The sequence below is a fragment of the Pongo pygmaeus genome, chromosome 21 (assembly GCF_028885625.2).
Source record: "Pongo pygmaeus isolate AG05252 chromosome 21, NHGRI_mPonPyg2-v2.0_pri, whole genome shotgun sequence".
NCBI lineage: Eukaryota > Metazoa > Chordata > Mammalia > Primates > Hominidae > Pongo > Pongo pygmaeus.
In genome coordinates, this window is record NC_072394.2 from 46862066 (window position 1) to 46887056 (window position 24991).

General features: G+C 47.8%; 2 protein-coding genes and 1 long non-coding RNA gene across 4 annotated transcripts in view; 2 read left to right on the forward strand and 1 right to left on the reverse strand.

Annotated features, from left to right (window-relative positions):
* Positions 1 to 371: 371 nt before the first annotated feature.
* On the forward strand, positions 372 to 14560 carry R3HDML (R3H domain containing like). Its single transcript, XM_054467617.2, is given in 6 exon segments — positions 372 to 471; positions 474 to 622; positions 4346 to 4464; positions 6537 to 6669; positions 9149 to 9264; positions 13354 to 14560. Coding segments are annotated over 6 exon segments (750 nt in total). The 3' UTR covers positions 13487 to 14560.
* Positions 5334 to 18442, reverse strand: LOC134738931 (uncharacterized). Its single transcript, XR_010125222.1, has 4 exons — positions 18379 to 18442; positions 14554 to 14636; positions 9068 to 10562; positions 5334 to 6424 (listed from the first exon to the last, which is right to left on the reverse strand). It is a non-coding gene; the product is annotated as an uncharacterized LOC134738931 (long non-coding RNA).
* Positions 17528 to 24991, forward strand: part of HNF4A (hepatocyte nuclear factor 4 alpha) — an 81039-nt gene continuing 73575 nt past the window's right edge. Inside the window, exon 1 of one of the 2 annotated variants that reach the window (XM_063659595.1) lies at positions 17528 to 18525. In XM_063659595.1, the coding sequence (XP_063515665.1) occupies positions 18477 to 18525 (49 nt within the window). In that variant the 5' untranslated portion in view covers positions 17528 to 18476. The remainder of the gene's footprint in view (positions 18526 to 24991) is intronic. The other variant, XM_063659594.1, reaches the window with a different exon arrangement.

A 24991-nucleotide genomic window follows, 5' to 3' on the forward strand; every position in this document is an offset into this window, starting at 1 on the left:
ACCGCTCAAGCAGGATTGGTGAAGAGGATGTCTAGGCTGGAGAGGCTGCTGTCTGTCTCCTGGGCTGGAGAGACAGAGCCCTGGCTTTGAAGTGGTGGCACCATCTCACCCCAGGGCCATGTCTGGATTAGCCACCATCTGGGCATTTCTTCCCCTTGCCCAACCCACTCAGTCCCCTGGAGTGGAAAGGAAGGGGTGCTGGGCATCTGGACCACAGCTGCATCTGGAGGTCTTTGCCAAGTTCCCAGGAGGCAGCATCCTCTGGGTCGGCACTGCTGGAGAACGCTCAGGGTCTGGTGCTCTCGTGCCTGCCCCTTCCAGGCAGCCGGCTCTGATTGCACAAGGCAGACCTGTGACTCCTCCATCCAGCTATGCCCCTGCTGCCCAGCACTGTGGGCCTGGCAGGCCTGCTCTTCTGGGCTGGCCAGGCAGTGAACGCCTTGATAATGCCTAATGCTACCCCAGCCCCGGCTGCACAGCTGTGCGGCTCCTGAGTGGCCTGGAGGTGCCCAGGTACCGCTGGAAGCGCCACATCTCTGGGAGAGACATGAATGCCTTACTGGATTATCACAACCACATCCGGGCCAGCGCGTACCCACCTGCCGCCAACATGGAATACATGGTGAGTCCCCCACCCCCCGCAATGTCCCTTCCGGCAAACGCAACCAGACTCATCTTGGCCTAGAATGACTGGTTTTGAAGAGCTGGACCGCTTGCCTGCCTGGCCCCACTAGCCAGTATCTGGGTGTCGACCTGTAGAAAGGGCAGGAGTTAATCTGCCCATTTTACAGCTGAGGAAACCAAGAAGGTTGCACAGCTCTTCCGGTGAGTCAGGCATGGGACTACTATGTAAGGAACGCCTCTGTGCGCCAGGCACTGCATGTGAGTATCATCTCCATTTTCCAGAGGAAGAAATTGAGACTCAGAGAATTAATTTGCCCAAGGTCACCCAGCCAGGATTTCAATCCAGGTCTGTCTGCTGCCACCTGGCACCATCACAACTGTAACCATCACAATCCCCTACCCAAGAATTTTGGCTCCCCACACTGGGGACCTGCATGGGTTGCGTGGCTGGTGCTTTCTATGCTATTGTCTCTTTACCCTAAGGTTTTGACTGACACACCCAACCATCCTCCACAAGCCCCTGGAGGCAGGCTTGGAGCAGTGGGGACAGGTACTGGGGAATCTCAGGCTGAGGAAAACCAGCAGCTGACCAGCAGAGGAAGCTGGGATGTCTCCCAAAGAGGCAGGGCTGGTGGCTCTCACTCTAGCCCCCAAGAAGTCAGAGGAGGACACAAATCTTTTGCTTACAGCTCCTCCCCCAGGGCCACTGTCCAAAACCAGCCTAGAGGGATGGGTTTCCAGCCCACCCAAATATGTCTTTAGGGAAAGAGTTTGCCAGTCTGCCCCCTGAAAGACCAACACATGCCACTTGATAGCCTGAAAACTTAACTTTTTCATCGTATCCATTGACTTATACTTGGAGTACACTTGGAACCAGGCACTGTGCTAAGCCTTGTGGATACTGCTGGGAACAGAATGGACAAGGCCCCTTCCTTCATGAAGCTGACATTTTAGTGGGAATAAGAGAAAACAAGCATGAACAACAAGATATTAATGTATATAAGATAACGTGAGGAGGCAATACAGTGTTGGGAGGGGTGGGAATAGGAGCCGGGACGGCAGGCCGCTAGAGCGCAGGGGAGTCATTGACTCGTTCATTCATTCGTTAGCACCTAGAATGCCCTCCATTTTTCAAACAAATGGCACATTTATTGAGCACCCGTTGTTTGTGTGTGTGCACCTGCCCCAACAGGTGTTTAATGATTGCAGGCGGCATGGAGCAGAGAGGGTTAGATATCTCACCAGGGACTCCAAGGAGGGCCTGAACATGTAGGTTTGATGTTTAGCCTGCTCCTTCCCTCAGTTTACCCCTTTGTAGTATGAGGGAAGCGTTCCTCTGCTCTCCCTAAAAGACTGAGCCAGACAGCCGGGCGCAGTGGCTCACACCTGTAATCCCAGCACTTTGGGAGGCTGAGGTGGGTGGATCACCTGAAGTCAGGAGTTCCAGACCAGCCTGGCCAACATGGTGAAACCCAGTCTGTACTAAAAATACAAAAATTAGCTGGGTGTGGTGATGGGTGCCTGTAATCCCAAGCTACTCGAGAGGCGGAGGCAGGAGAATCGCTTGAACCTGGGAGGCAGAGGTTGCAGTGAGCCGAGATCCTGCCAGCCTGGATGACAAGAGTGAAACTCTATCTAAAAAAAAAAAAAAAATTGGGCCAGACAACCCTGGGAAGATACCTGGACCCCTCTTTGGATGCCCCATTTCTCCCTCCCTAGCTGACTTCTACTCACAGAACAGACTGTCCAACTCAACAGCCTTTGCCCTAGCAGCCCTTCTCTCACTGCCCCAAGAAAGTTTGGCTCCCATTTCTCACTCTCACACTGACCAGGACTGTAATAATCAATGACTTGTTGAAGGCCTTGTTGCCTTGCTACCCTGAGTCCTCAGTGCCTAGAGATGTTGTTTGATATTTGATGAATGAACAAATCCTATCTCAGAGAATCCCAGGAAGTCAGAGATGGAAGGGAACTAGTATTTTATTGACATATTTTCTGGTTATAAAACTTGGGGAATTCATACGTTGGAAAATTACAAAACTGTTAAGGAGGATGAGGAGGGCATTCACCATGTAGTGATGGGGAATAATCACTAAGACAAAAGAGCAAGGTGCAGAATAGAATGCTGCCATTTGCCAAAATATATATGTGTGTGTGTGTGTGTGTGTGTATAGACAGAGCTGCTTGTACAGGTATAGAATATATACCTGTATACAGAGGACACAAGAAGCAGTGGTGACTGCCTCTTGGGATGGCGTGCAGGGTGGTGGGGTTGGCGGAGAAGTATAGGGGAGTGATGAGACTTTCTACTGCTCCTCCTTGGTTATCTATTTTTGTTGTTGTTGACACAAAATCTCCCTCTGTTGCCCAAGCTGGAGTGCAGTGGCACGATCTCGGCTCACTACAACCTCTGCCTCCTGAGTTCAAGCAATTCTCGTGCCTCAGCCTCCCGAGTAGCTGGGACCACAGGTACACACCACCAAGCCTGACTAATTTTTGTATTATTATTATTATTTTTGGAGACAGAGTTTCACTGTTGTTGCCCAGGATGGAGTACAATGGTGTGGTCTCGGCTCACTGCAACCTCGGTCTCCCAGGTTCAAGCGATTCTCCTGCCTCAGCCTCCCGAATAGCTGGGATTATAGTGCCTGCCACCACACCCGGCTAATTTTTATATTTTTAGTAGAGACAGGGTTTCACCATGTTGGCCAGGCTAGTCTCGAACTCCTGACCTCAGGTGATCCGCCCATCTAGGCCTCCCAAAGTGCTGGGATTACAGATGTGAGCCACCATGCCCGGCCTAATTTTTGTATTTTTAGTAGAGAGGGGGTTTCTCCATGTTGGCCAGGATGGTCTCGAACTCCTGACCTCAAGTGATCTGCCTGCCTCGGCCTCCCAAAAGTGCTGAGATTACAGGCTTGAGCCACTGTGCCCAGGCGGATATCTTACATATTAAAATCATGCATATTTTCACGACTTAAAACAGCTTTTGAATTAAACATTTTTAATATTAAAATAAACACATTTAGAAAATACTACAAGGCCGGGTGTGATCCACCTGCTTCAGCCTCCCGAAGTGCCCTGTAATCCCAGCACTTTGGGAGGCTGAAGCAGGTGAATTGTTTGAGGCCAGGAGTTGGAGACCAGCCTGGGCAACATGGCAAAACCCTGTCTCTACAAAAATTAGCCAGGCGTGGTGGCACACGCCCACAGTCCCAGCTACTCAGGAGGCTGAGGTGGGAGGATCGCTTGAACCAGGAGGCAGAGGTTGCAGTGAGCTGCGATCGCACCACTGCACTCCAGCTTGGGTGACAGAGTGAGATCCTGTCTTAAAAAAGAAAAGAAAAGAAAAAAAGAAAGAAAGAAAAAGAAAATACTATAAGTACAATTTAAGAATTAGTTATTTTCTCATCCTTCTGGGTTCAGTCACTTCTAGGGACTGCTGAGAACTCCTTTACGAACACCCTGGGACCTGCTCAGAGCAAAGCCCAAGCTCAGAGTCAAGAGATCTGGGTGTGGACCCCAACTCTGGTGTGGACTCATGGTTACCCTCCAAGTCATCAGCGAGCTGAGCCTCAGTCTTCTACTTTGTCATGTGGGTTTGTTGTAGGGTTCCAGGGAGATGGGGTAGAAATGGCACCAGGTAAATGTGCATCTCTGGACACGGTTGTGATGATGGTGGCTATTCCCCTAGGGAATTTCATTGCCTTTCTTTCCCCAGGTCTGGGACAAGCGGCTGGCCAGGGCTGCCGAGGCCTGGGCCACCCAGTGCATCTGGGCACATGGGCCTTCACAGCTGATGAGATACGTGGGCCAGAACCTCTCCATCCATTCTGGCCAGTGAGTGACCCTCTGCCCTTCCTTCACTCAGTCATTCAACAAACACTCGTTGAACACTTACTTTGTACCAGGTGCTGCACTTGACACTGGGATACAGTGGTGAGCAAGGCAGACAAGCTCTCCACCTGCAGGGAGCCTGCATTCTAGTTAGAAGGGGCAGGCAAAACCCTAACAAAGTTGTGTATACATTGAATTGAGGCAAGTCTTGTTTTGTTTTGAGAACAAGTGCACAGATTGTGGTGGAAAGTGAGGAGGGATTGGAAGACTCAGAAAATAGGATAGGGGGTACGGGCACGGTGGCTCACACCTGTAATCCCAGCACTTTGGGAGGCTGAGGCGGGCAGATCACTTCAGGTCAGTAGTTCAAGACCAGTCTGGACAGCATGGTGAAACCCTGTCTCTACTAAAAATACAAAAATTAGCCCAGCGTGATGGCGCATGCCTGTAATCCCAGCTACTCGGGAGGCTGAGGCAGGAGAATCGCTTGAACCCGGGAGGTGGAGGTTGCAGTGAGCTGAGATTGCGCCACTGCACTCTAGCCTGAGTGACAGAGTGAGACTGTGTCTCAAAAATAATAATAAGTCAATAAAATAAAATAAAGATAAGGGGATAAAATAAAATAAAGGTAAGTCTGAGAATGGCAAACCCACCCTTCTGGCCTGATCTTCTCGCCGCCATTCTGACTCTCGAGTCAGAATCCGGGGACCTTCTGATCTGGGTGACCTTGGGAAGTTATTTCCACTTTCTAAACTTTCTAAACCTTGGTGTCCCTGTTTGTAAAACAAATTTGTTAGCCTAGCTCAGTTCTTTCCAGACTTGTGGATTTCACAGGCCTATAAAATTGCAAAAAGAAATCTGTGAGACTGCCACACGATTGTCAGATTTTTATTTTGCCAAATAAGGATGTTAGAAAAACAACTACCTTCCCATCCTCGCCATTCTGCCATCAGCCCGGGGAGAGTGGGAAAGAATTAAGGCCAGTCCTTTCAAGTGAGCTCAGTGGAAATTCAGGGCCCTGTCTGCATTTTTTCATGTCCTTCACTGGTCACAACCAGCACCAGCCTCTGACAGCCGTGAATGGTCACTCAGAGCCCTACAGAGCAGACATCGGGTGATTCAGTCCTGCCTCCATTTCATTTCCCCCTCTCCTGCCACTGAACTCTTCCTGCCAGACTCCACCCCTACCCATGGCCACCATTTGAGAGGCTCACAGAGAGAAAGAAAGCAGTGTTAGAGACGAACCTATGCTGTCATAAATTATGAATGTGCATTCTTCCAGATTTTCTCCCTCTTTAGTCATTTATGTATATTTTTATATATTTGTGCCCCTGTCAAATATGTGTGATAGAAAAAGCCCTCAAAGGCCGGGTGCGGTGGCTCATGCCTGTAATCCCAGCACTTTGGGATGCAGAAGCGAGCGGATCACCTGAGGTCAGGAGTTCGAGACCAGCCTGGCCAACATAGTGAAACCTCGTCTGTACTAAAAATACAAAAATTAGCCAGGCGTGGTGGTGCATACCTGCAGTCCCAGCTACTTGGGAGGCTGAGGCACAAGAATTGCTTGCACCCAGAAGGCAGAGGCTATAGTGAGCTGAGATCACACCACTGCACTCCAGCCTGGGCAACAGAGCGAGACTGCGTCTCAAAAAAAAAAAAAGAAAAAGCCCTCAGGTCCCCCTAGATGGCTTTTCAGACTGCAGAGGTTATCTCAGGGTGACACACCAGTATCTGCCTTCTCCTTACATCTCAGAGGCCTAAGAGATGGTCCGAGGAGCCCTTCCCTTCCTGAAAATGCAAGCTCCCCCGTCTGAGATGCACCTCCTGCCCGGCCCTCTGTATAACAGTAACACGTATCCTTTTTTGAGGACTTACCACGTACTAGGTACAGGGAGGCACTTCACATGGGTTCAGAACGTGCCTGTGAGGCAGGGCCACCGCCCTCCTGCTCACAGATAGGAAACTGAGATGGGGGAAAGGAAGCAAAGTGATCACCCAAGGTCACCAGCAAGTTGGCAGCCGAGCCACTTTTCCATCCTCTCACCCCGCTTCTTCCATGTCCCCCACCTCCCCAGGTACCGGTCCGTGGTGGATCTCATGAAGTCCTGGTCTGAGGAGAAGCGACATTACTTGTTTCCGGCCCCGAGGGACTGTAACCCACACTGCCCCTGGCGCTGCAATGGCCCCACCTGCTCCCATTATACCCAGGTACTCCTCCGTCAAGGCTGAGGGCCCCGGGATAACACATCCTGGTGCCTTAGAAGAAAAGGAATGTGTGGAGCAGAAATGAGAATGCAAACAAAGACCTTTATGAGCTTCTTTTCACCAAAGAAGCATATTCCTGGAAAGTTGTGTGCACAATGAATTGAGGTGAATCTTTTTTGTTTTTGTTTTTTGTTTGTTTTTTGAGACAGAGTCTCACTCTGTTGCCGAGGCTGGAGTGTAGTGGCGAGATCTCGGCTCACTGTAACCTTTACCTCCTAGGTTCAAGCGAAACTCCGTCCCCCGCCAAAAAAAAATTAAAAGTTATATATATATATAAAGAAAGAAAATGACTGGGTGCAGTGGCTCACGCTTGTAATCCCAGTAACTCGAGAGGCTGAGATGGCAGGATTTCCTGAACGCAGGAGTTTGAGACCAGCCTAGGCAACATAGAAAGACCTCATTTCTAAAAACCTTTTTAAAAATAGTGAGGCATGGCCGGGCGAGGTGGCTCACCCCTGTAATCCCAGCATTTTGGGAGGCCAAGGGGGTGGATCACGAGGTCAGGAGATCGAGGCCATCCTGGCTAACATGGTGAAACCCCGTCTCTACTAAAAATACAAAAAATTAGCTGGGTGTGGTGGCATGTGCCTGTAATCTCAGCTACTCGGGAGGCTGAGGAAGGAGAATCGCTTGAACCCAGGAGGCGGAGGTTGCAGTGAGCTGAGATCGCACTACTGCACTCCAGCCTGGGCAACAGAGTGAGACTCCATCTTAAAAAAAAAAATAATGAGGCTTGGTGGTGCGCACCTTTAGTCCCAGCTACTTGGGAGGCTGAGGCAGGAGGATCACTTGAGCCCAGGAGGTTGAGGTTGCGGTGAGCTATGATCCCACCATTGCACTCCAGCTTCGGTGACAGTGAGACCCACCTCTCTAAAAATAATAATATTTTAAAAAGGAAATGAATCGAAAAGTATAGAAAATATATTGGCTGGCCAGGTGCAGTGGCTCACGCCTATAATTGTAGCACTTTGGTAGGCCAAGGTGGGCAGATCACCTGAGGTCAGGAGTTCAAGACCAGCCTGGCTAACATGATGAAACCCCATCTCTACTAAAAATCCAAAAAATTAGCTAGGTGTGCTGGTGGGTGCCTGTAACTCCAGGTACTCGGGAGGCTGAGGCAGGAGAATCACTGGAACCCAGGAGGCAGAGGTTGCAGTGAGCCGCTGCACTCCAGCCTGGGTGACAGAGCAAGACTCGAAAGAAAGAAAGAGAAAGAAAGAAAGGAAGGAAGGAAGGAAAGAAAATATATTGGCTAATGAGAAAGAACAAGATCATGTATTTTGCAGGAACATGGATGGAGCTGGAGGCCATTATCCTTAGCGAACTAATGCAGGAACAGAAAACCAAATACCGCATGTTGTCATTTATAAGTGGGAGCTAAATGATGAGAACACATGGACATAGGGAGGGAAAAACACACACTGGGGCCTGTCAGAAGGTGGAGGGCAGGAAGAGGGGAAGGCATCAGGAAAAATAACTAACGAGTACTAGGCCTAATTCCTGGGTAATGAAACAATCTGTACAAACCCCCGTGACAGGAGTTTACCTATGTAACAAACCTGAACATGTCCCCCTGAACTTAAAAGTTAAAAAATCCAAAAAAGAAAAAAAAAAAAAAAGAAGAAACCCAGATACTTTATTTCAAATTATTAAAAACATTAGATGGCCGGGATAACGGTAGCTTGCACCTGTTATCCCAGCACTTTGGGAGGCTGAGGCTGGTGGGTCACCCGAGGTCAGGAGTTCGAGACCAGCCTGGACAACATGGCAAAACCCCATCTCTACTAAAAATACAAAAAATTAGCCAGGCATGGTGGTGCGTGCCTGTAGCCCCAGCTACTCTGGAGGCTGAGGCAGGAGAATCACTTGAACCTGGGAGGCAGAGGTTGCAATGAGCCAAGATACCACCACTGCACTCTAGCCTGGGCGACCGCAAGACTCTGTCTCCAAATAAATAAATAAATAAAAACATTAGTGACTGTCAAAAAAAAAAAAAGAAAATATATTGGCTAGTCTGAAGGTAGTGAGTTCTCTCAATTGATTGTTTACAGTCAGTTACAGATCCAACTCCCTTCTCACGACTGCACTTGACTGAGTGCAGTATGAAATGAAAGAAAACAAATCACACATGATAACATAAGACTGCTGATTCATAAAACTCTTGTTCAAATTGTGTGTATGTGTGTGTCTGTTGTACACCTGTAACAATATAAAAATTATTCCTTACTGTTGGTTGTAATAAAAAAAAAGATTTAGAAACATTATGTTACAATATAAATGCCTCCGTTTCCTCCCCCAACACCTTGGAACAGGCAGACTGTCTCTCCCAGGAAGACCTCACCTAATGCAACTATACAACCCCAGGGAGCCTGGGTCCCACTGAGCCCTTCTCATAGCCTCCTCTGTCTCTGTCCTTCACCAGATGGTGTGGGCATCCTCCAATCGGCTGGGCTGCGCCATCCACACATGTAGTAGCATCAGCGTCTGGGGCAACACCTGGCATCGGGCGGCATATCTGGTCTGCAACTATGCCATTAAGTAAGTACCTGCACCAAGGCAAAGGGGGCCCTGGGGCAGGCGGGTGGGTCCTGAGAATTCAAAGAAAGATATGCACCGTATCCCTTCTTCATTCTAAGTGCCCTCAATACCATATAATTTGGGTAGTTTTAAGAGTTTACTAAGGCCGAGCATGGTGGCTCATGCCTGAAATCCCAGCACTTTGGGAAGCCAAGGTGGGCAGATCCCTTGAGCCCAGGAGTTCAAGATCAGCCTGGGGAACAAAGCAAGACCCCATCTCTTAAAAAAAAAAAAATTAGCTGAGTGTGATGGTGATCATCTGTAGTCCTAGATACTGGGGGAGGGGTGAGGCGGGAGGGTCACTTGAGCCCAGGAGGTTGAGGATGCAGTGAGCCATTATCATGCTACCTCACTCCAGCCTGTGCAAGAGTGAGAAACTGTGGTGCGTGCCTGTAATCCCAGCTACTTAGGAGGCTGAGGCAGGAGAATTGCTTGAGCCTCAGAAGTGGAGGTTGCAGTGAGCTGAGATCACACCACTGCACTCCAGCCTGGGTAACAGAGCAAGACTCCGTCTCAAACAACAACAACAGCAAAAACAAAACAAGAACAAATTCTAAATTCACTCCAGTCTGGGCAACAGAGCAAGATTCCATCTCAAACAACAACAAAAAAAACAAAAACAAGAACAAATTCTAAGTAAACACGATATTTAGAATTTCTTTTTTTTTTTTTTGACACGAGGTCTTGCTCTGTCGCCCAGGCTGGAGTGCAATAGCCAGATCATAGCTCACTGCAGCCTCAAACTCCTGGGTTCAAGCAATCCTCCTGCCTCACCCTCCTGAGTAGCTGGGAGTACAGGCATGCACCACCACACCTGGCTAATTTTTAACATCTTTGTAGAGATGGGGGGCTCATTATGTTGCCTAAGCTGGTCTTGAACTCCTGGCCTCAAGCAATCTCCCTACTTGGCCTCCCAAAGTGCTGGGATTGTAGGTGTGAGCCACCCACTGTGCCTGTCCTAGAATTCCAAAATTATATAATAACCACATTTTACTGTCACATAGCCTTTAATCATTTACAAACTACTTTCCCATTATCTCACTGAAGAGATGAAAGAAAGAAGGAAAAAGGGGGGAACACTAGGAGAACATTGTTTCTCTTTACAAATTAAGAAATTGAGGTTCAGGGAGGTTGAGTAATTTACCAAATGTCACAAAGCCAACAAGTAGTAGAGCTGGTTCAGAAGAATCAGTCTTTTGATTCTAAATTCCAAATTCTTTATATTGTATTATTCTGATGTTCTTGAAGTCATTAGTAGCCTGAAACAAATTCTCAAAATAGGATACTTGTTATTTGTTAGAAATGGCATCTATTGACAATGTGTCACATTACAGCCCAGCTTTATCAGTCACAGAAAAATACAAGAAACCAAATTCCATTACAAATAACATCTAATTTTTTTTTTTTTTTTTTTGAGAGGGGACAGGGTCTTGCTGTGTTACCTAGGCTCGGAAGTACAGTGGCACGGCCACAGCTCACTGCAGCCTCGACCTCCCAGGCTCAAGTTTTCTAGTTTGTTTGTTGACATATCAAATGTTTGAAGCATTGAGTGTTATCAGTATAGTTGTTAAGATTTTTAGCCTCTGGGGCCAAGACTGCCAGGGTTCAAATGTGTGATCTTACTTAACTTCTCTATTCCTGTTTCTTCATCTGCAAAATGGGAATAAAATAGTGCCCAGTCTTGGAATTGAGGGAATTGAGTGAGATAACACAGGTAATGCCCCCAGGCTCATAATAAGTGGGGAATACAGACTGGTTACTATTGCTATTACCAGGCGTAGGTTTGATTCCCTCTGCAATGCATGTACTAAGCATTTGAATACATCATTTTATCTTGACAGGCCTAGGCCTTCCCCTTCCCCTTCCCTTCTTTCCTTCCCCTTTCCCTTTTCCCCTTTCTCCTTTTTCGTTTCTCCTTTCCTTTCCTCTGTCTGGCTCTGTCACCCAGGCTGGAGTGCAGTGGCAGAATCTCAGCTCTGCAACCTGCACCTTCCTGGTTTGAGCAATCCTCACACCTCAGCCTCCCCAGTAGCTGGGACTACAGGCGTTCACCACCACGCCTGGCTTACGTTTTGTTTTTTGTTTTTTTGTAGAGATGGGGGTCTCGCCATGTTGCCCAGGCTAGTCTGGAACTCCTGGGCTCAAGCAATCTGCCCACCTCACTCTTCCAAAGTGCTGGGACTACAGGCACGAGCCACCAGGCCCAGCTCCTTTAAGGTTAATGCTACCTGGCTCACAGAATTTAACGATTAAAATATAATGTGAGGCCAGGTGTGGTGGCTCACGCCTGTAATCCCAGCACTTTGGGAGGCTGAGACAAGCGGATCACCTGAGGTCAGGAGTTCGAGACCAGCCTGGCCAACATAGGGAAACCCCATCTCTACTAAAAGTACAAAAATTAGTCGGGCATGGCGGTGCATGCCTGAGGCAGGAAAATCACTTGAACCCGGGAGGCAGAGGCTGCAGGGACCCGAGATCATGCCACTGCACTCTAGCCTGGGAGACAATGAGAGACTCTATCTCAAAATAAAATAAAATAAAATAAAATAAATAAAACAAATAAGCCTCTGTGGTGCCTTGCCCATAGTACATGCTAAATAAATGGTGGCCATGACTAGAACTAAGTTATAAACTCTTGGGCGTGGGAAATCGACCATTTTCATTTCTATATCCTTCTACTATAGCAATTGCAACCGTTTGTTTTTTTAAGCAGAACTTTTTTCTAAGTGGTTAAATTAAACAAAAAAGAACTCCATGTCATCCCAGGTATCACCACCACCCACTCACTCTTCCTGCCCCCAAACTTCTGAGAGCACCTTTTGAGAACTGTGGACTGACAGCAGCTGGCACAAATCCTGATGTTCAATAGGTGCTCCAGAAGTGTTTGTTGAATGACTAAATGATTGAATGAGTCCTGTTAGGAAACCAGAAGTGAGTATTTTTCTGAGCACTTCAGCTGATTTCACTCACGGTCACTCAACAATCACATTTGGAGAAAAAAGATTATATTTCTGCTCAAAGGTGTGTTCATTTAAGGTGTGAGAAAACAAGGCACTGGGGCTTGGCAAAGATAACGAATGCCACAGGCCAGTGGTGAGATTATTAGGCAGCCATGAGCAAGAGCTGGAGGAACAATTTTAGGCTTTGAAAGAAGAAAGAGGGAGAAAAAGGCTGGGCGCGGTGGCTTACGCCTGTAATTCCAGCACTTTGGGAGGCTGAGGTGGGCAGATCACTTGAGGTCAGGAGTTCGAGACCAGCCTGGCCAACATGGTGAAACCCCATCTCTACTAAAAATACAAAAATTAGCCAGGTGTGGTGGCACATACCTATAATCCCAGCTACTCGGGAGGCTGAGGCATGAGAATTGCTTGAACCCAGGAGGCAAAGGCTGCAGTGAGCCAAGATCGCACCATTGCGTTCCAGACTGGGTGACAGAGCAAGAATCCCTCTCAAAACAAAACAAACAAAAAGAATAAGAAAAAATCAACCCTTACAAGGGAGCCACTAATTGACCAGGCACAGTGCTAGGTGCATACATACATGTGATCTTTGCTGAATCCCTTAGAGAGAGAGGAGGCTCTTCTCTTGGTTTTACAGGAGAAACCAAGGCTTACAGGTTGGGCACAGTGGCTCATGCCTGTAATCTCAGCACTTTGGGAGGCTGAGGCAGGAGGACTGCTTGAGTCCAGAGGCTTGAGACCAGCCTGAGCCATATAGGGAGACCCCCATCTCAGCAAATAATTAAAAAATTAGCTGGGCATGGTGGCATGTGCCTGTAGTCTTAGCTACTCAGAAGGCTGAGTTGAGAGGATTGCTTGAGCCCAGGATATCAAGGCTGCAGTGAGCTATGGGTGACAGAGCAAAACCCTGTCTCAAATAAATAAATAAATAAAAATTAAAAAAGGAAAGAAAAAAAAGAAACCAAGGCTTGCAGATGTGACTTGCCCCAGGTCCCCAGGGCTGGTCAGTGGCAGCACTGAGATCTGGACATCTGTGTGAAGGTTACTCACCTAACCCTCCTCTGTCTCCCTGGGACCTTTTCTCTTCCAGGGGCAACTGGATTGGCGAGGCCCGGTACAAGGTGGGAAGGCCCTGCTCCGCCTGTCCCCCCAGTTACCAAGGCAGCTGCAATAGCAACATGTGCTTCAGGGGGCTGAAATCCAACAAGCTCATGTGGTTCTGAATTTTCTCTGGGCTTTGGTGCGCCTCCAGCTGGGCCTGACCCTCCAAGTCCTGCCCTCAAAAAACTGGGTGGAGAAATAATTGTTTCTTTAAAGGATATGAGTTACAATCACCCCCTATTGAATTTTTCCTCCTAGATTTCCTTTCTTAAATGTCCAATATGGGTCAAAAGAAAATGACCTCCTTGCCTTCCTTCCTTCCTAGTTGCATCTTTCTTTTCTTGGGCCTCCGGAAAAGAGCCCTGCATCTTTCATTAATTCAGTTCTCAGAGAACCAAGGCTGGAAGGCATAGAACTGGCACCTTAGGACCAGGCATAATGGCTCACACCTATAATCCCAGCATTTTGGGAGGCTGAGGTGGGAGAATCACTTGAGTCCTGGAGTTGGAGAACAGCCTGGAAAGCATGGCAATACCCCATCTCTATTTAGAAACAAACAAACAAACAAACAAAAAACCTGGCACCTCGGTTTTGTAACTCTCAGGCTTTGTCAAACCCAAATGACTTTGTCCATCCAATGAAAGGAATTCCACCGGGCATGGCGGCTAACACCTGTAATCCCAGCATTTTGGAAGGCTGAGGCAGGTGGATCACCTGAGGTCAACAGTTCGAGACCAGCCTGGCCAACACGGTGAGACTGTGTCTCTACTAAATATACAAAAATTAGCCAGGAGTGGTGGCTCGCGCCTATAATCCCAGCTACTAGGGAGGCTGAGGCAGGAGAATCGCTTGAACCTGGGAGGTGGAGGTTGCAGTGAGCAGAGATCCAGCCACTGCACTCCAGCCTGGGGACAGAGCGAGACTGTCTCTAAAAAAAAAAAAAAAGAAAGAAAGGAAACCCACTTTCATTCATCCCATAACAGTCAACCAGTTTCTGGGCAGCCTTTGAGGAATTGTGATTCGCTCCCTGAGTTGGGCACATTTCAGGCCCATGATTTTAAAAAACATTGAAATTGGCTTGTGGACATCCGCCCCCCACCCCCACTGCATGGTATTGGAGCCACGACAGAGTCCAGGACCCCCTTTTTACAGATGGGTACGCTGAGGCTCAGAGCAGGGTGTAACTTACCCAGAACTGCACAGCTTGTCTTTGATGGCCAAGGTTAGAGCTCAGTCTCTCACAGCTCCTTCCTGCTTCCTCGGCTCTCAGAACTGAGAAGTGAAAACCAAAGTTGGCCTGAGGGGACTCTCTCTGGGCCTTTTTTTCTCTCTCTATCTCTGCCTCGGTCTCTCTCTTTTGTCTACTGTCCGTTCTATCTCTGCCTGTTTTTGTTTTGGTCTCTGCATCTCTGATTCTTTTTCTCCCATATAATCTTTACTCTCATTCCAATAAACCATTTCCCCTCTCCCCCCCATCCCACCCAGGGATCATAGCACACAAAAGTCCTTTTGTCGCCAGAGATAGTAAAATCTCCTCCCTCAGACCTTGCCCTGCAGCTGGGGCCCACTCCCTGCCTGGCTGGAGAGCTCCTCCTTTGAAGACCCGGGATGGAAAACAGGCCCTTTTCCGTGGAGTCCCTGCGTTGTCCTGGATAGAATGAGTTTTCTCATCCTGTGCATGTCACCCCCTCCCATTCCACCCCCAGTAAAGTCTTTTGAGATCCAGTGTAGTGGCTCTTTCTGGTCCCTCCCTCTCTCGGCTCCCAAGAGGGTCAAAAGACAAGGAACAGGAACTGGGTGGGGGAAGATGGGTGAGAGGAAAACCAGCTCAACTGGAAGACCAGGGGAAGGAACAGCGCTTTGGGCCCCGCTCTGCAGAAGGCTAGATCAATGCACAAGTGCATGCACGTATACTATTGCTCCACTTTACAGATGAGATAAATGAGGTGTGGGGTGAGTACTAATTTCTAAATGCTGGAAATGAGTGAAATAAGAGAATTAAGAGGTCGGGGGTGGTGGCTCATGCCTGTAATCCCAGCACTTTGGGAGGCCAAGGCGGCAGAGAGCTTGAGGCCAGGAGTTCAAGACCAGTCTGGGCAACACAGTGAAACCCTGTCTCTACTAAAATTACAAAAATTAGCCAAGCATGGTGGGGCACGCCTGTAATCCCAGCTACTCAGGAGGCTGAGACACCAGAATTGCTTGAACCCAGGAAGTGAAGGTTGCAGTGAGCCAAGACTGCATCACTGCACTCCAGCCTGGGTGACAGAGCAAGTCTGTGTCTCAAAAAAAAAAAAAAAAAAAAAAAAGAGAGAGAGAATTAAGGACACTGTTGTGAGTTCATTGTTCTTAGACTATATCTTTCCTACTTTATTTTTTGGAATGGGCTCTTGAAGGCAGTATCAGAAATGGAAAACCCAGGAGATCGCATGGAATTCCCACCTTACAGTGGCACTTTTTGCTTGTCTCTTCCCTGGCGTGGTGGCTCACACCTGTAATCCCAGCACTTTGGGAGGCCGAGGAAGGGGGATCACCTGAGTTCAGGAGTTCCAGACCAGCCTGACCAACATGGTGAAACCCCGTCTCTACTACAAATACAAAATTAGCCAGGCGTCATAGTGTGTGCCTGTAATCCCAGCTACTTGGGAGGCTGAGGCAGAAGAATCGCTTGAACCCAGGAGGCGGAGGTTAAAGTGAGCCAAGATGGCGCCATTGCACTCAAACCCGGGCAACAAGAGCAAAACTCTGTATCAGAAAAAAAAAAAAAAAAAAAAGAACAGATTTAGTGAAGCTTCTTGAGTCTCAGTTTTTACATCTGTAAAATGGGAATATTGACTGTGACAATTCAATGACATTAAGAACATACAATGCTGACAAACTAAACAGTTCATAAATGCCAGTGGTTGTCATTCTCATTATCCTGGTGCTCAGGAAGGCAATGTGAGACCTGTTGAAATAGCATGGGCTTTGGGGTCAGATGATGCTGAATTCCAGTTCTGTGTCGGCTCCTTCCTAGTTATGTGACCTCATGATGCCACTTCATGCAGGGGGTCACATACCACTTAAATCTCCAGAACATTTTGGGAAATTGACATAGGGTTAGCAAACCTCCCCACCCCCGTATAAAAATATTAATACTTTTTTTTTTTTTTTTGAGATGGAGTCTGGCTCTGTCGCCCAGGCTGCAGTGCAGTAGTGCAATCTCGGCTCACTGCAACATTTGCCTCCTGGGTTCAAACAATTCTCCTCCTTCAGCCTCCCGAGTAGCTGGGATTACAGTTGCTCGCCACCACACCCAGCTAATTTTTTGTATTTTTAGTAGCGATGGGATTACACCATTTTGGCCAACCTGGTCTCGAACTCCTGACCTCAAGTGATCCACCTGCCTCAAGCCTCCCAAAGTGCTGGGATTACAGGCATGAGCCACTACGCCTGACCAAGAATATTAATACTTTTTTTAAAAAACATCGAACAGTTATTTATGTATTTATTTATTTTGAGATGGAGTCTCGCTCTGTTGCCCAGGCTGGAGTGCCATGGCACGATCTTGGCTCACTGCAACCTCTGTCTCCCTGGTTCAAACGATTCTCTTGCCTCAGCCTCCCATTTGCCACCATGCCCAGCTAATTTTTTTAATTTTTAGTAGAGACGGGGTTTCACCATGTTGGTCAGGCTGGCCTCAAACTCCTGACCTTGTGATCGGCTCGCCTCGGCCTCCCAAAGTGCTGGGATTACAGGCATGAGCCACTGCGCACGGCCCCAAAATCTAACATTTGTTATCACTGTTGTTTTACAAAAGAAAGGACATTTTAATGCAACCCGTGCCCATCCATAGGGGCTGAAGGTCCCTCTGGTGTGATTGATAAAGCTGAAAAAAGAGACTATGCGGAGAGAAAAGGAATATATCAATTAGCTATTTTAGAGGCAGGGCAAACTATGAGCTAGGTATTTCTATAAGGAAATGAAATAATTTACTAAAAAACATACAGCAAGAAAATAGCAGAGCTGGAGTTTTCTGATTTTTCTGAGTCTAGAATTTGTTTCACTGTTCTCATTTCAGCTTTCTCTAACAGGATGAATGACCTTGATTTCAGAATCCCCAAGCAGGTGGTGAGATCCAAAATTGAGACAAAAGAAACGGGGCTGTTCCAAAAAAAAGCTAGGTGGCAGGTGTCTAACATGCCAGGGAGCTAAAACAGGGTGTGCAAGTTTCAGCAGCAGGTTGAATTTAGAATGGGGAAGGAGACCAGAGGAGACGCCAGACAGGATGACTTTGTCCCATTGGCCTGGAGGCAGACCCATGTTTCTCCACCCCTCATATCACCCACCAGTTTGTGATAGTATCTTTGAATGATGATCTGATTAAGGTCCGTCTCCTCCATTAGTCCACAAGTTTTGGGGGTACATCTACTTTGCTCATTTCCATATCACCAGAGTCTAGCACAAGGCCTGGCACACAGTAGGTGCTCAATAAATGTTAGATGAAAGGAAGATAATACCTCTATGTATTAGCAGTGAGACTCCAGCATGCAATTTCTTTCTGTCCTTCAGTCTCTTCATCTCAAGGTTTAATTTAAATATGGTAACGCCTGTATGCAACTCCCAGCATCCAGTAGGCACTCACTAAACACAGTTCTCCACCTTCCTTTTTTCCTCTGCCCCTCCCTCGGTTTTCCCACTGCTTCCTGCATGGTGACACACCCATAGTCTGGAGCCATAAAACCCAACCCAGGTTGGACTCTTACCTCTCCAGCCCCTTCTGCTCAGGCCCTGTCCTCAAAACTGGGGGGCTGATGTCCCCATACACCTGCCTCTGGGTTCCCCTAACCCCAGAGTGCAGGACTGGGACCCGAGTGGACCTCAGGTCTGGCCAGGTCGCCATTGCCATGGAGACAGCAACAGTCCCCAGCCGCAGGTTCCCTAAGTGACTGGTTACTCTTTAACGTATCCACCCACCTTGGGTGATTAGAAGAATCAATAAGATAACCGGGCGGTGGCAGCTGGCCGCACTCACCGCTTTCCTGGTGGACTGGCTCCTGGTGGCTCTGCTGCTGCTGTGAGCGGGCCCCTGCTCCTCCATGCCCCCGGGTCTCCGGCTGGGTGGGCTTGGCCATGGTCAGTGTGAACGCGCCCCTCGGGGCTCCAGTGGAGAGTTCTTATGGTAAGTGGGGCTGGGGGAAGACTGGACAGGGCGGGGCGGCGGTCAGCTTTGGGAGGCCATGGGACACCTCCCCGTGTGTTTCTTACGGGCCCAAAGCCCCTCCTGGAGCTCCTCTGGAAGGGCAGGAAGCCCCATGGAGGCAATGTGACTGCTTCCCTAAGCTCTCAAGCCGGAGCACGGCCTGCTTGGTGCGAGAAGTGCTGGGAGGGGCCGAGAAGCCCTGGGGCAGTGGCTTGGCTCATTTTGTCTGTCCAGAGGCCTTCCTGGGAATGCATCTCAGGGGTCTTTCCAAAACCCCACAGAGGGTGGGGCTTGGAAGCACCGTCCTGTTTCGATGCGGGGCAAATTGAGGTTCACCAAGAGAGCCTCGCTGGGCCTAGGTCACGTTGCTGGTGCATTATCAAGCTGGGCGTGGGACCAGGCGGCTCGGTGGCTCCGCACCTCCGTTGGCTCTGGATAATGGGGAGGAGGTAGAAAGCGCCGTGCAGGGTGGAGCGGTGGAAAATGAGAATATCTTCTGCGGACGTGCGAAACTCAGATGCAGGGCTAGAAAGCATGTGTTACTGAGAGTGAAAGGCTCCGGCTCACTCCTTAGGGTGACCCCCACGTTGGAAGTAACCCAATGTCCCTCAGGAGAGGGAAGACGGGTAAATAAAGCGTGAGACGTCTTTACAGTGGAATGCTATCCCACTGTTCAAGGAAACAACGCACATCTGTGTGTGACAGGGAAGAACCTCTCAGTTAAATTAAGTGAAAACGGTACACTGAAGAACTGTATAGTTGCTGATAGCGAAACGGATATAGATGTATGTATGTACACACACGTTATAGTTGTATATATGTACACAAGTGTATACATGTACATTCCACGCATAGAAAATTCGTGGAATGACACGATAAAATTAGTGACAGGTTTGTTTCTGAGGAGGGAAATTCAAGAGAATGTTTGTTTTATCTTTTGGGGACACATTTTGGATTTTTTAAAAGTTGGGTGCCTTTTATAAACCTGTTCAAATCGCACACCCCCACAGAACTTGGCCTCTGGAATCCAGTAGACCTCGGGTCTAGTTCTGACTCTGTCGCACGACTCAACATTCGCATGCCTCTTGCTTTCTTTCTGAAGTGGAGACAGGACTAGGATGTGTCTTAAGATCACGGTGGATGCTGTGGGGAGCAAGGGTGTAAAGCCACGTGCATTGCAAAGACGCAATCAACATGTATGTCATCAATTGCTGAGGACAGGGGGCCAGTGAATGACAGAATCAGGGCCTGATCTTCTGAGTCTAGTCAGGGAGAATCTTCTTTGCTTTGACCCCCATCAAACAGGAATATGTGATGCACTGGAAATGGCAGAGGCTGAAGAAACCAACAGCCTGGGAACCCATCCCACACACCAGCTGTGTGACCTTGGCCAAGACATTTCCCCTCTCTGAACCTACTTCCTCATCTGTAAAATGAAGATAACAACAGGAACTATCTCCCAGAGGGCGGGGAGATTAGAGGAGATAGCATAGCTAAAGGGCGAGGCCACTCTTAATCTACAATTTTAAGACCTGGAGTAAAGATGCCAATGGATGACTTGGTTGAACCTGTGGCCAGAGGAAGACATTGTCTCTCAAAGGGGCCAGACAGCTTCTGGGGAAGGACAGCCCAGGTCATAAGGCTAAGCTAGGGGTGAACAGAAGGCCCCACAGTGTCTCTTAAAGGATGATGCAATAATCTAACCTGACAGCCTTTCACTGTCTCCCAAGTCTCTGCACCTTGTAGGATGTCCTCATGTCTCTTCATCGTCTCTTCATCTCATGCCCCTGTGTCGTACTCATTATATAGCAAGCATTCGGCAATTATTAGAATGGTTGCTTCTATCGACGGGTAGGTGGGTGAATGGATGGATGAATGGGTTAGTGAATGTTCTACTATTATCTCTCAGACAGCTGTTTCGTTTTCCAAACAGCTGTCTGAGGTAAATAATATTGTAATCTCCAAGGACAGAAGAGAAAACTAAGGCTCAAGATTAAAAAAAAAAAAAACACCAACAAACAAAAAATGTCATCTGACTCGAGACTTGACACAATCCAGCTGTTGCTGGCCCTCTGCTCTAGGCCACAGATGTGGCTGGACAGAGAAAGGAGAACTCCAATGACCTTGCAGTACATCCACAAAACATGAGCACTTTTGTCCTGGGGCAGTGGAACATTCACTGCAGTGTATGTGTGCCTGTGTGTGTGTGTGAGACAGTGGCTGAAAGACCCTGATTTGATATTTTTGATAAAATACATCTGGGTTAGCATCCTAGATCTACCTTTCTTTAAAAAAAAAAAAAAAAAAAAAAAAAAAAAAAAAAAAAAGCTGTGTGGTCTTGTGAGTCAAATCATTACCGCTCTCTGAGCTTCACATGTTTTATCTGTAAAATGAGCTAGTGAAGTCTGCTGGGAGGCTCCAGAAAAAAAAAGAAAAGAAAAGAAAAGAAAAATTTGCTTTCTGAGAAAAGAAACAAGTGCTCCGAGGAAACAAAACCCGTCCCCCAGGCTGGGTGCAGTGGCTCACGCCTGTAATCCCAGCACTTTGGGAGGCTGAGGCAGGCAGATAACTTGAGGTTAGGAGTTCGAGACCAGCCTGGCCAATGTGGCAAAACTCCATCTCTACTAAAAATACAAAAATTAGCCAGGCATGATGGCACGCGCCTGTAATTCCAGCTACTTGGGAGGCTGAGGCGTGAGACTCGCTTGAACCTGGGAGGTGGAGGTTGCATTAAGCTGAGATCATGCCACTGCCACTCCAGCTTGGGCAACAGAACAAGACTCTCTATCTCAAAAAAACAAAACAAAAAAACAAAAAACCTTCTTCCGGGGTTCTCTAATGGGGATAACATTAATCATCTCCTAAGATGACTATAGCAGAGGTGCATTGGTGGGTCAGAGACATGGCACATAGCAGAGCCTCAGTTAGAGGCAGAGGAAGACATGGCTGTTGTGAGGATCAAATGGAAGGATCCATGAGCGCTTAGAACAGTGCTGGGTCCAGAGCAAGCACGCAAGAAATCCTCGTTGTGGTTTCATGTTTTTGAGCTTTAGCAGGACTCTGAAGAGCTGCTCTTTGGTGTGGTGATGCTGGGTGGACTTGGCCCTTCCTGGACTTCTGGTGCTTCCACGGCACACTGGATTTGGCTTTGCAGTTCTCGTCATTGCTCTGATCAGATAGTTGTTGGTGTGAATTGTGGTGTCTGGCTCCCCCACCAGACTATAAACTCTGTGATCTCTGGGACCTGGGTGGTTTGTTCAGCCTTGTTTGTCTCACAGTGTCTCACATGGTGACTGGCACAGAAGAAATGCTCAATAAGCATTTGTTGGATGAGTGAAATGATGGGCTTAAAACAGTGCTACAACGATGATCATCAGTGTCAGCCAGATCCCACTCTCTTCCCTTCCTTCCTCTCTGCCCTCCTCACTGAGTTGGCTTTGGTCTTTGTATTTGCCCCATTATAACCCAAACTGGCTGTCCCAGCTTCAGTTGTCATGTCTGCACTTATGTGTCTGAAGCTGGAGGCAGGAGGAGAGGTTTTCCTCAGTGCCCTTGTTTCTTTTATCCAAAAGCAAAACTTCCCCAAAAACCTCCTGGCAGACTCCCCTATTTCAAGGAAAGCTAGGAAGACAAGTATGTGGTGGAAAGAGATGGGAAAGCCAAGACGGGCCTAGACCAGTGATTTTTCTCTTAGGGTGTGGCACACTCCTGCTCCAAACAGAACTGAGGCTCTGGTATAAATGAGTTTCTCAGCCTCAGCACTGTTAACTTTCTGGCCTGGAAAATTCTTTGTGGGGAGGGGCTGTCCTGTGCATTGTAGGATGTTAAGAACCATCCCTGGCCTTTACTTTACTACCCAGATGCCAGTAACATCTTTTCCCATCAGTTTTGCCAATGAAAAATGTCTCCAGAAAGCCAAATGTACCCTGGGGCACATATAACCCCACTGTGTTATAGGAGAACAAGGTAGTTCTGGGGAGTATCTACCACAATGGAGTAGAGTAGACTGTGACTCTTGTGTTGTTCTGCTTTGAGTGCCAGGATCTTACTCAGTGCCAATCTGGGACTACCCTGAGTAACTGTGAGGATGAGATGCTAAGCATGCATATCTGTGTGCTAACCTGACTCCTGGCCTTATTACTTTTCTACCCTTATTTTCCTTTCAACAAGTTTCTCTTGATTATTTATTTTGCTGCTTTGGTAGTTGCTCATTTCTGTAAGTACCTCAAATCTCCTTGAAGGAAAGGTCTGTATCTATCTCATTCTTTTTGTTATAGTCCAGCCTTCCACAGGGCCTGATCCCATGTAGACCTTGATTGAAGGTTAATTGAGTGGATAAATGAATGGGAAGATGGATGGATGGATGAATGTATGTTTGGGTGGGTGGACAGGTGAATGGACTGATGAATGAATGTGATGTGATGAATGAATGTGATAGATGGGTGGAGGGATGCATGAATGGAATAGATGGAGAAATGGATGGATGAAACAAATGAATGAGTAACTGGGGAGATGGCTGGGTGGATAGATGGGTGGATGGATTAATAAAAAGATGTTATGGGTGGATGGGTGGGTGTGGAGGATGATGCATGGATGGGTAAGTAGATGGATGAGATGGATGGAAAGATATGTAGGTGCATGTGATAAATGGATGAATAAGTAGCTGGATAGATGGGTAGGTGGTTAGGGGAAGGATGGATGGACAAATGATGTGATGAGTGGATAGATGAAAAGATGGATGGATGGATGGATAAGAAGGGGTGGGCTGAGGTGGCCTGGAATAGCAGCATCTTCAAGTGCTCTAGACAGGACAAGTGAAGAGATAGGGGATGTCAACAATCTTCCATCAAGGCAATACTGTATATCTGTTTTTAAGTGCCAGGTGAGCCTAATTTTTCCTAGCTATGTAGGCCTAGTCCCTTTGACCAATAGCATCAGCTTGAAGACAGATCAGAGGCCATTGTCAGAGGCAGTCTGGTGACGTGGCTCTGCCCCTTGAAGCTCTGTGATGATGGTGCTTTGCTTCAGTTCTCTGTTCCTCAGTTTCTTCACCCATCAAATGAGCCTTGGTTGTTGTGAAGATCCCATGCGCTAATGAAAGAGAAAAGGTAATAGAAGCTATAACGAACATGCCGTGTCCTTGTGAAGGGTGGATAGGCCCAAAATCAAGTAGGACCCCAGATGCTGGCTGGCTGTGGGACTGTGTCCAATATCAGGCTATGGCTGTTCCCACCCTTCATTCTCAAAATATGGCCCCTCTCCAGCCCTTCCCCTATCTCCCCTCCCACATCACCTTCCCATCCTACCTCAATTCAGTCTTCAGCCCCTATGATTCACAAACCTGGTTGCACATAGGAAACTTTTTAAAACAATTTTGGGGCTCCACTCCAGACCCAGTGAATCAGAGTCTCCTGGGGTGAATTCCAAGAATGTGTAATTTTTTGAGCTCCTTATGTGATTTAGGGTATGCAGTTCCGCTGAGGTATGGAAACCATTGCCTTACTTTGTCCCATTTAGTAAACAGAGGAACTAAATATCCAGAGTGCATCTTGCCTCAACCCAGAAGCCTCCCGTATTCATTAATTCATTGTTCATTTGTTCATTTCTTCAACAATCTTCCACTGGAGCCTTATGGTATTTAAGACATTTTGTAAGGCACTGGGGAAACACAAGAGGATAAAACTTTGCTTCACGTGGTAGCTCATGCCTGTAATCCCAGCACTTTGGGAGGCCAAGGTGGGTGGATCACCTGAGGTTAGGAGTTAGAGACCAGGTACAGGCGGAGGTTGTGGTGAGCCAAGATCACGCCACTGCACTCTAGCCTGGCGACAAGAGTCAGACTCTGTCTCAAAACCAAACCAAAACAAAACAAAACCAAAAAAACAACTTTGCTTCAGATCTTAAACAGTGCTCAGTTTGGCAGGAGGACAGACAAGCCAGCAGCAACCAAAGACAGAGTGCCATGATAAGGACAGCAAAGGCACTGTGGGATACAGAGGGACTTAGGAGAAGGGGAAGGGGTCACAGACTTCTTGACCTTGGAGGAGTAGACTGATATCTAAGCTGGAACCTTGGTTTAGCAGGAGTCAGCTGGGAGAAGAGGTGGTGGGGAAGAGTGTTCCCAGCTGAGAGAACAGCATATGAAAAGGCCTGGAGCCTGGCCACACACTGCTCTGATTTTACTTATATTTGACTGCAATTAATTCCATGCTTTACTGAAAGTATCTTGAGACTTGTCTGGTTGTTTCATGATTGATTAATTTTATTCCTAAAAGCATGCTGAGGCTAGGCATGGTGGCTTATGGTGGATTACACGCCTGTAATCCCAGCACTTTGGTAGGCTAAGGCGAGTGGATCACTTGAGGTCAGGAGTTCGAGACCAGCCTAGCCAACATGGTGAAACCCTGTCTCTACTAAACATACAAAAATTAGCTGAACATGGTGC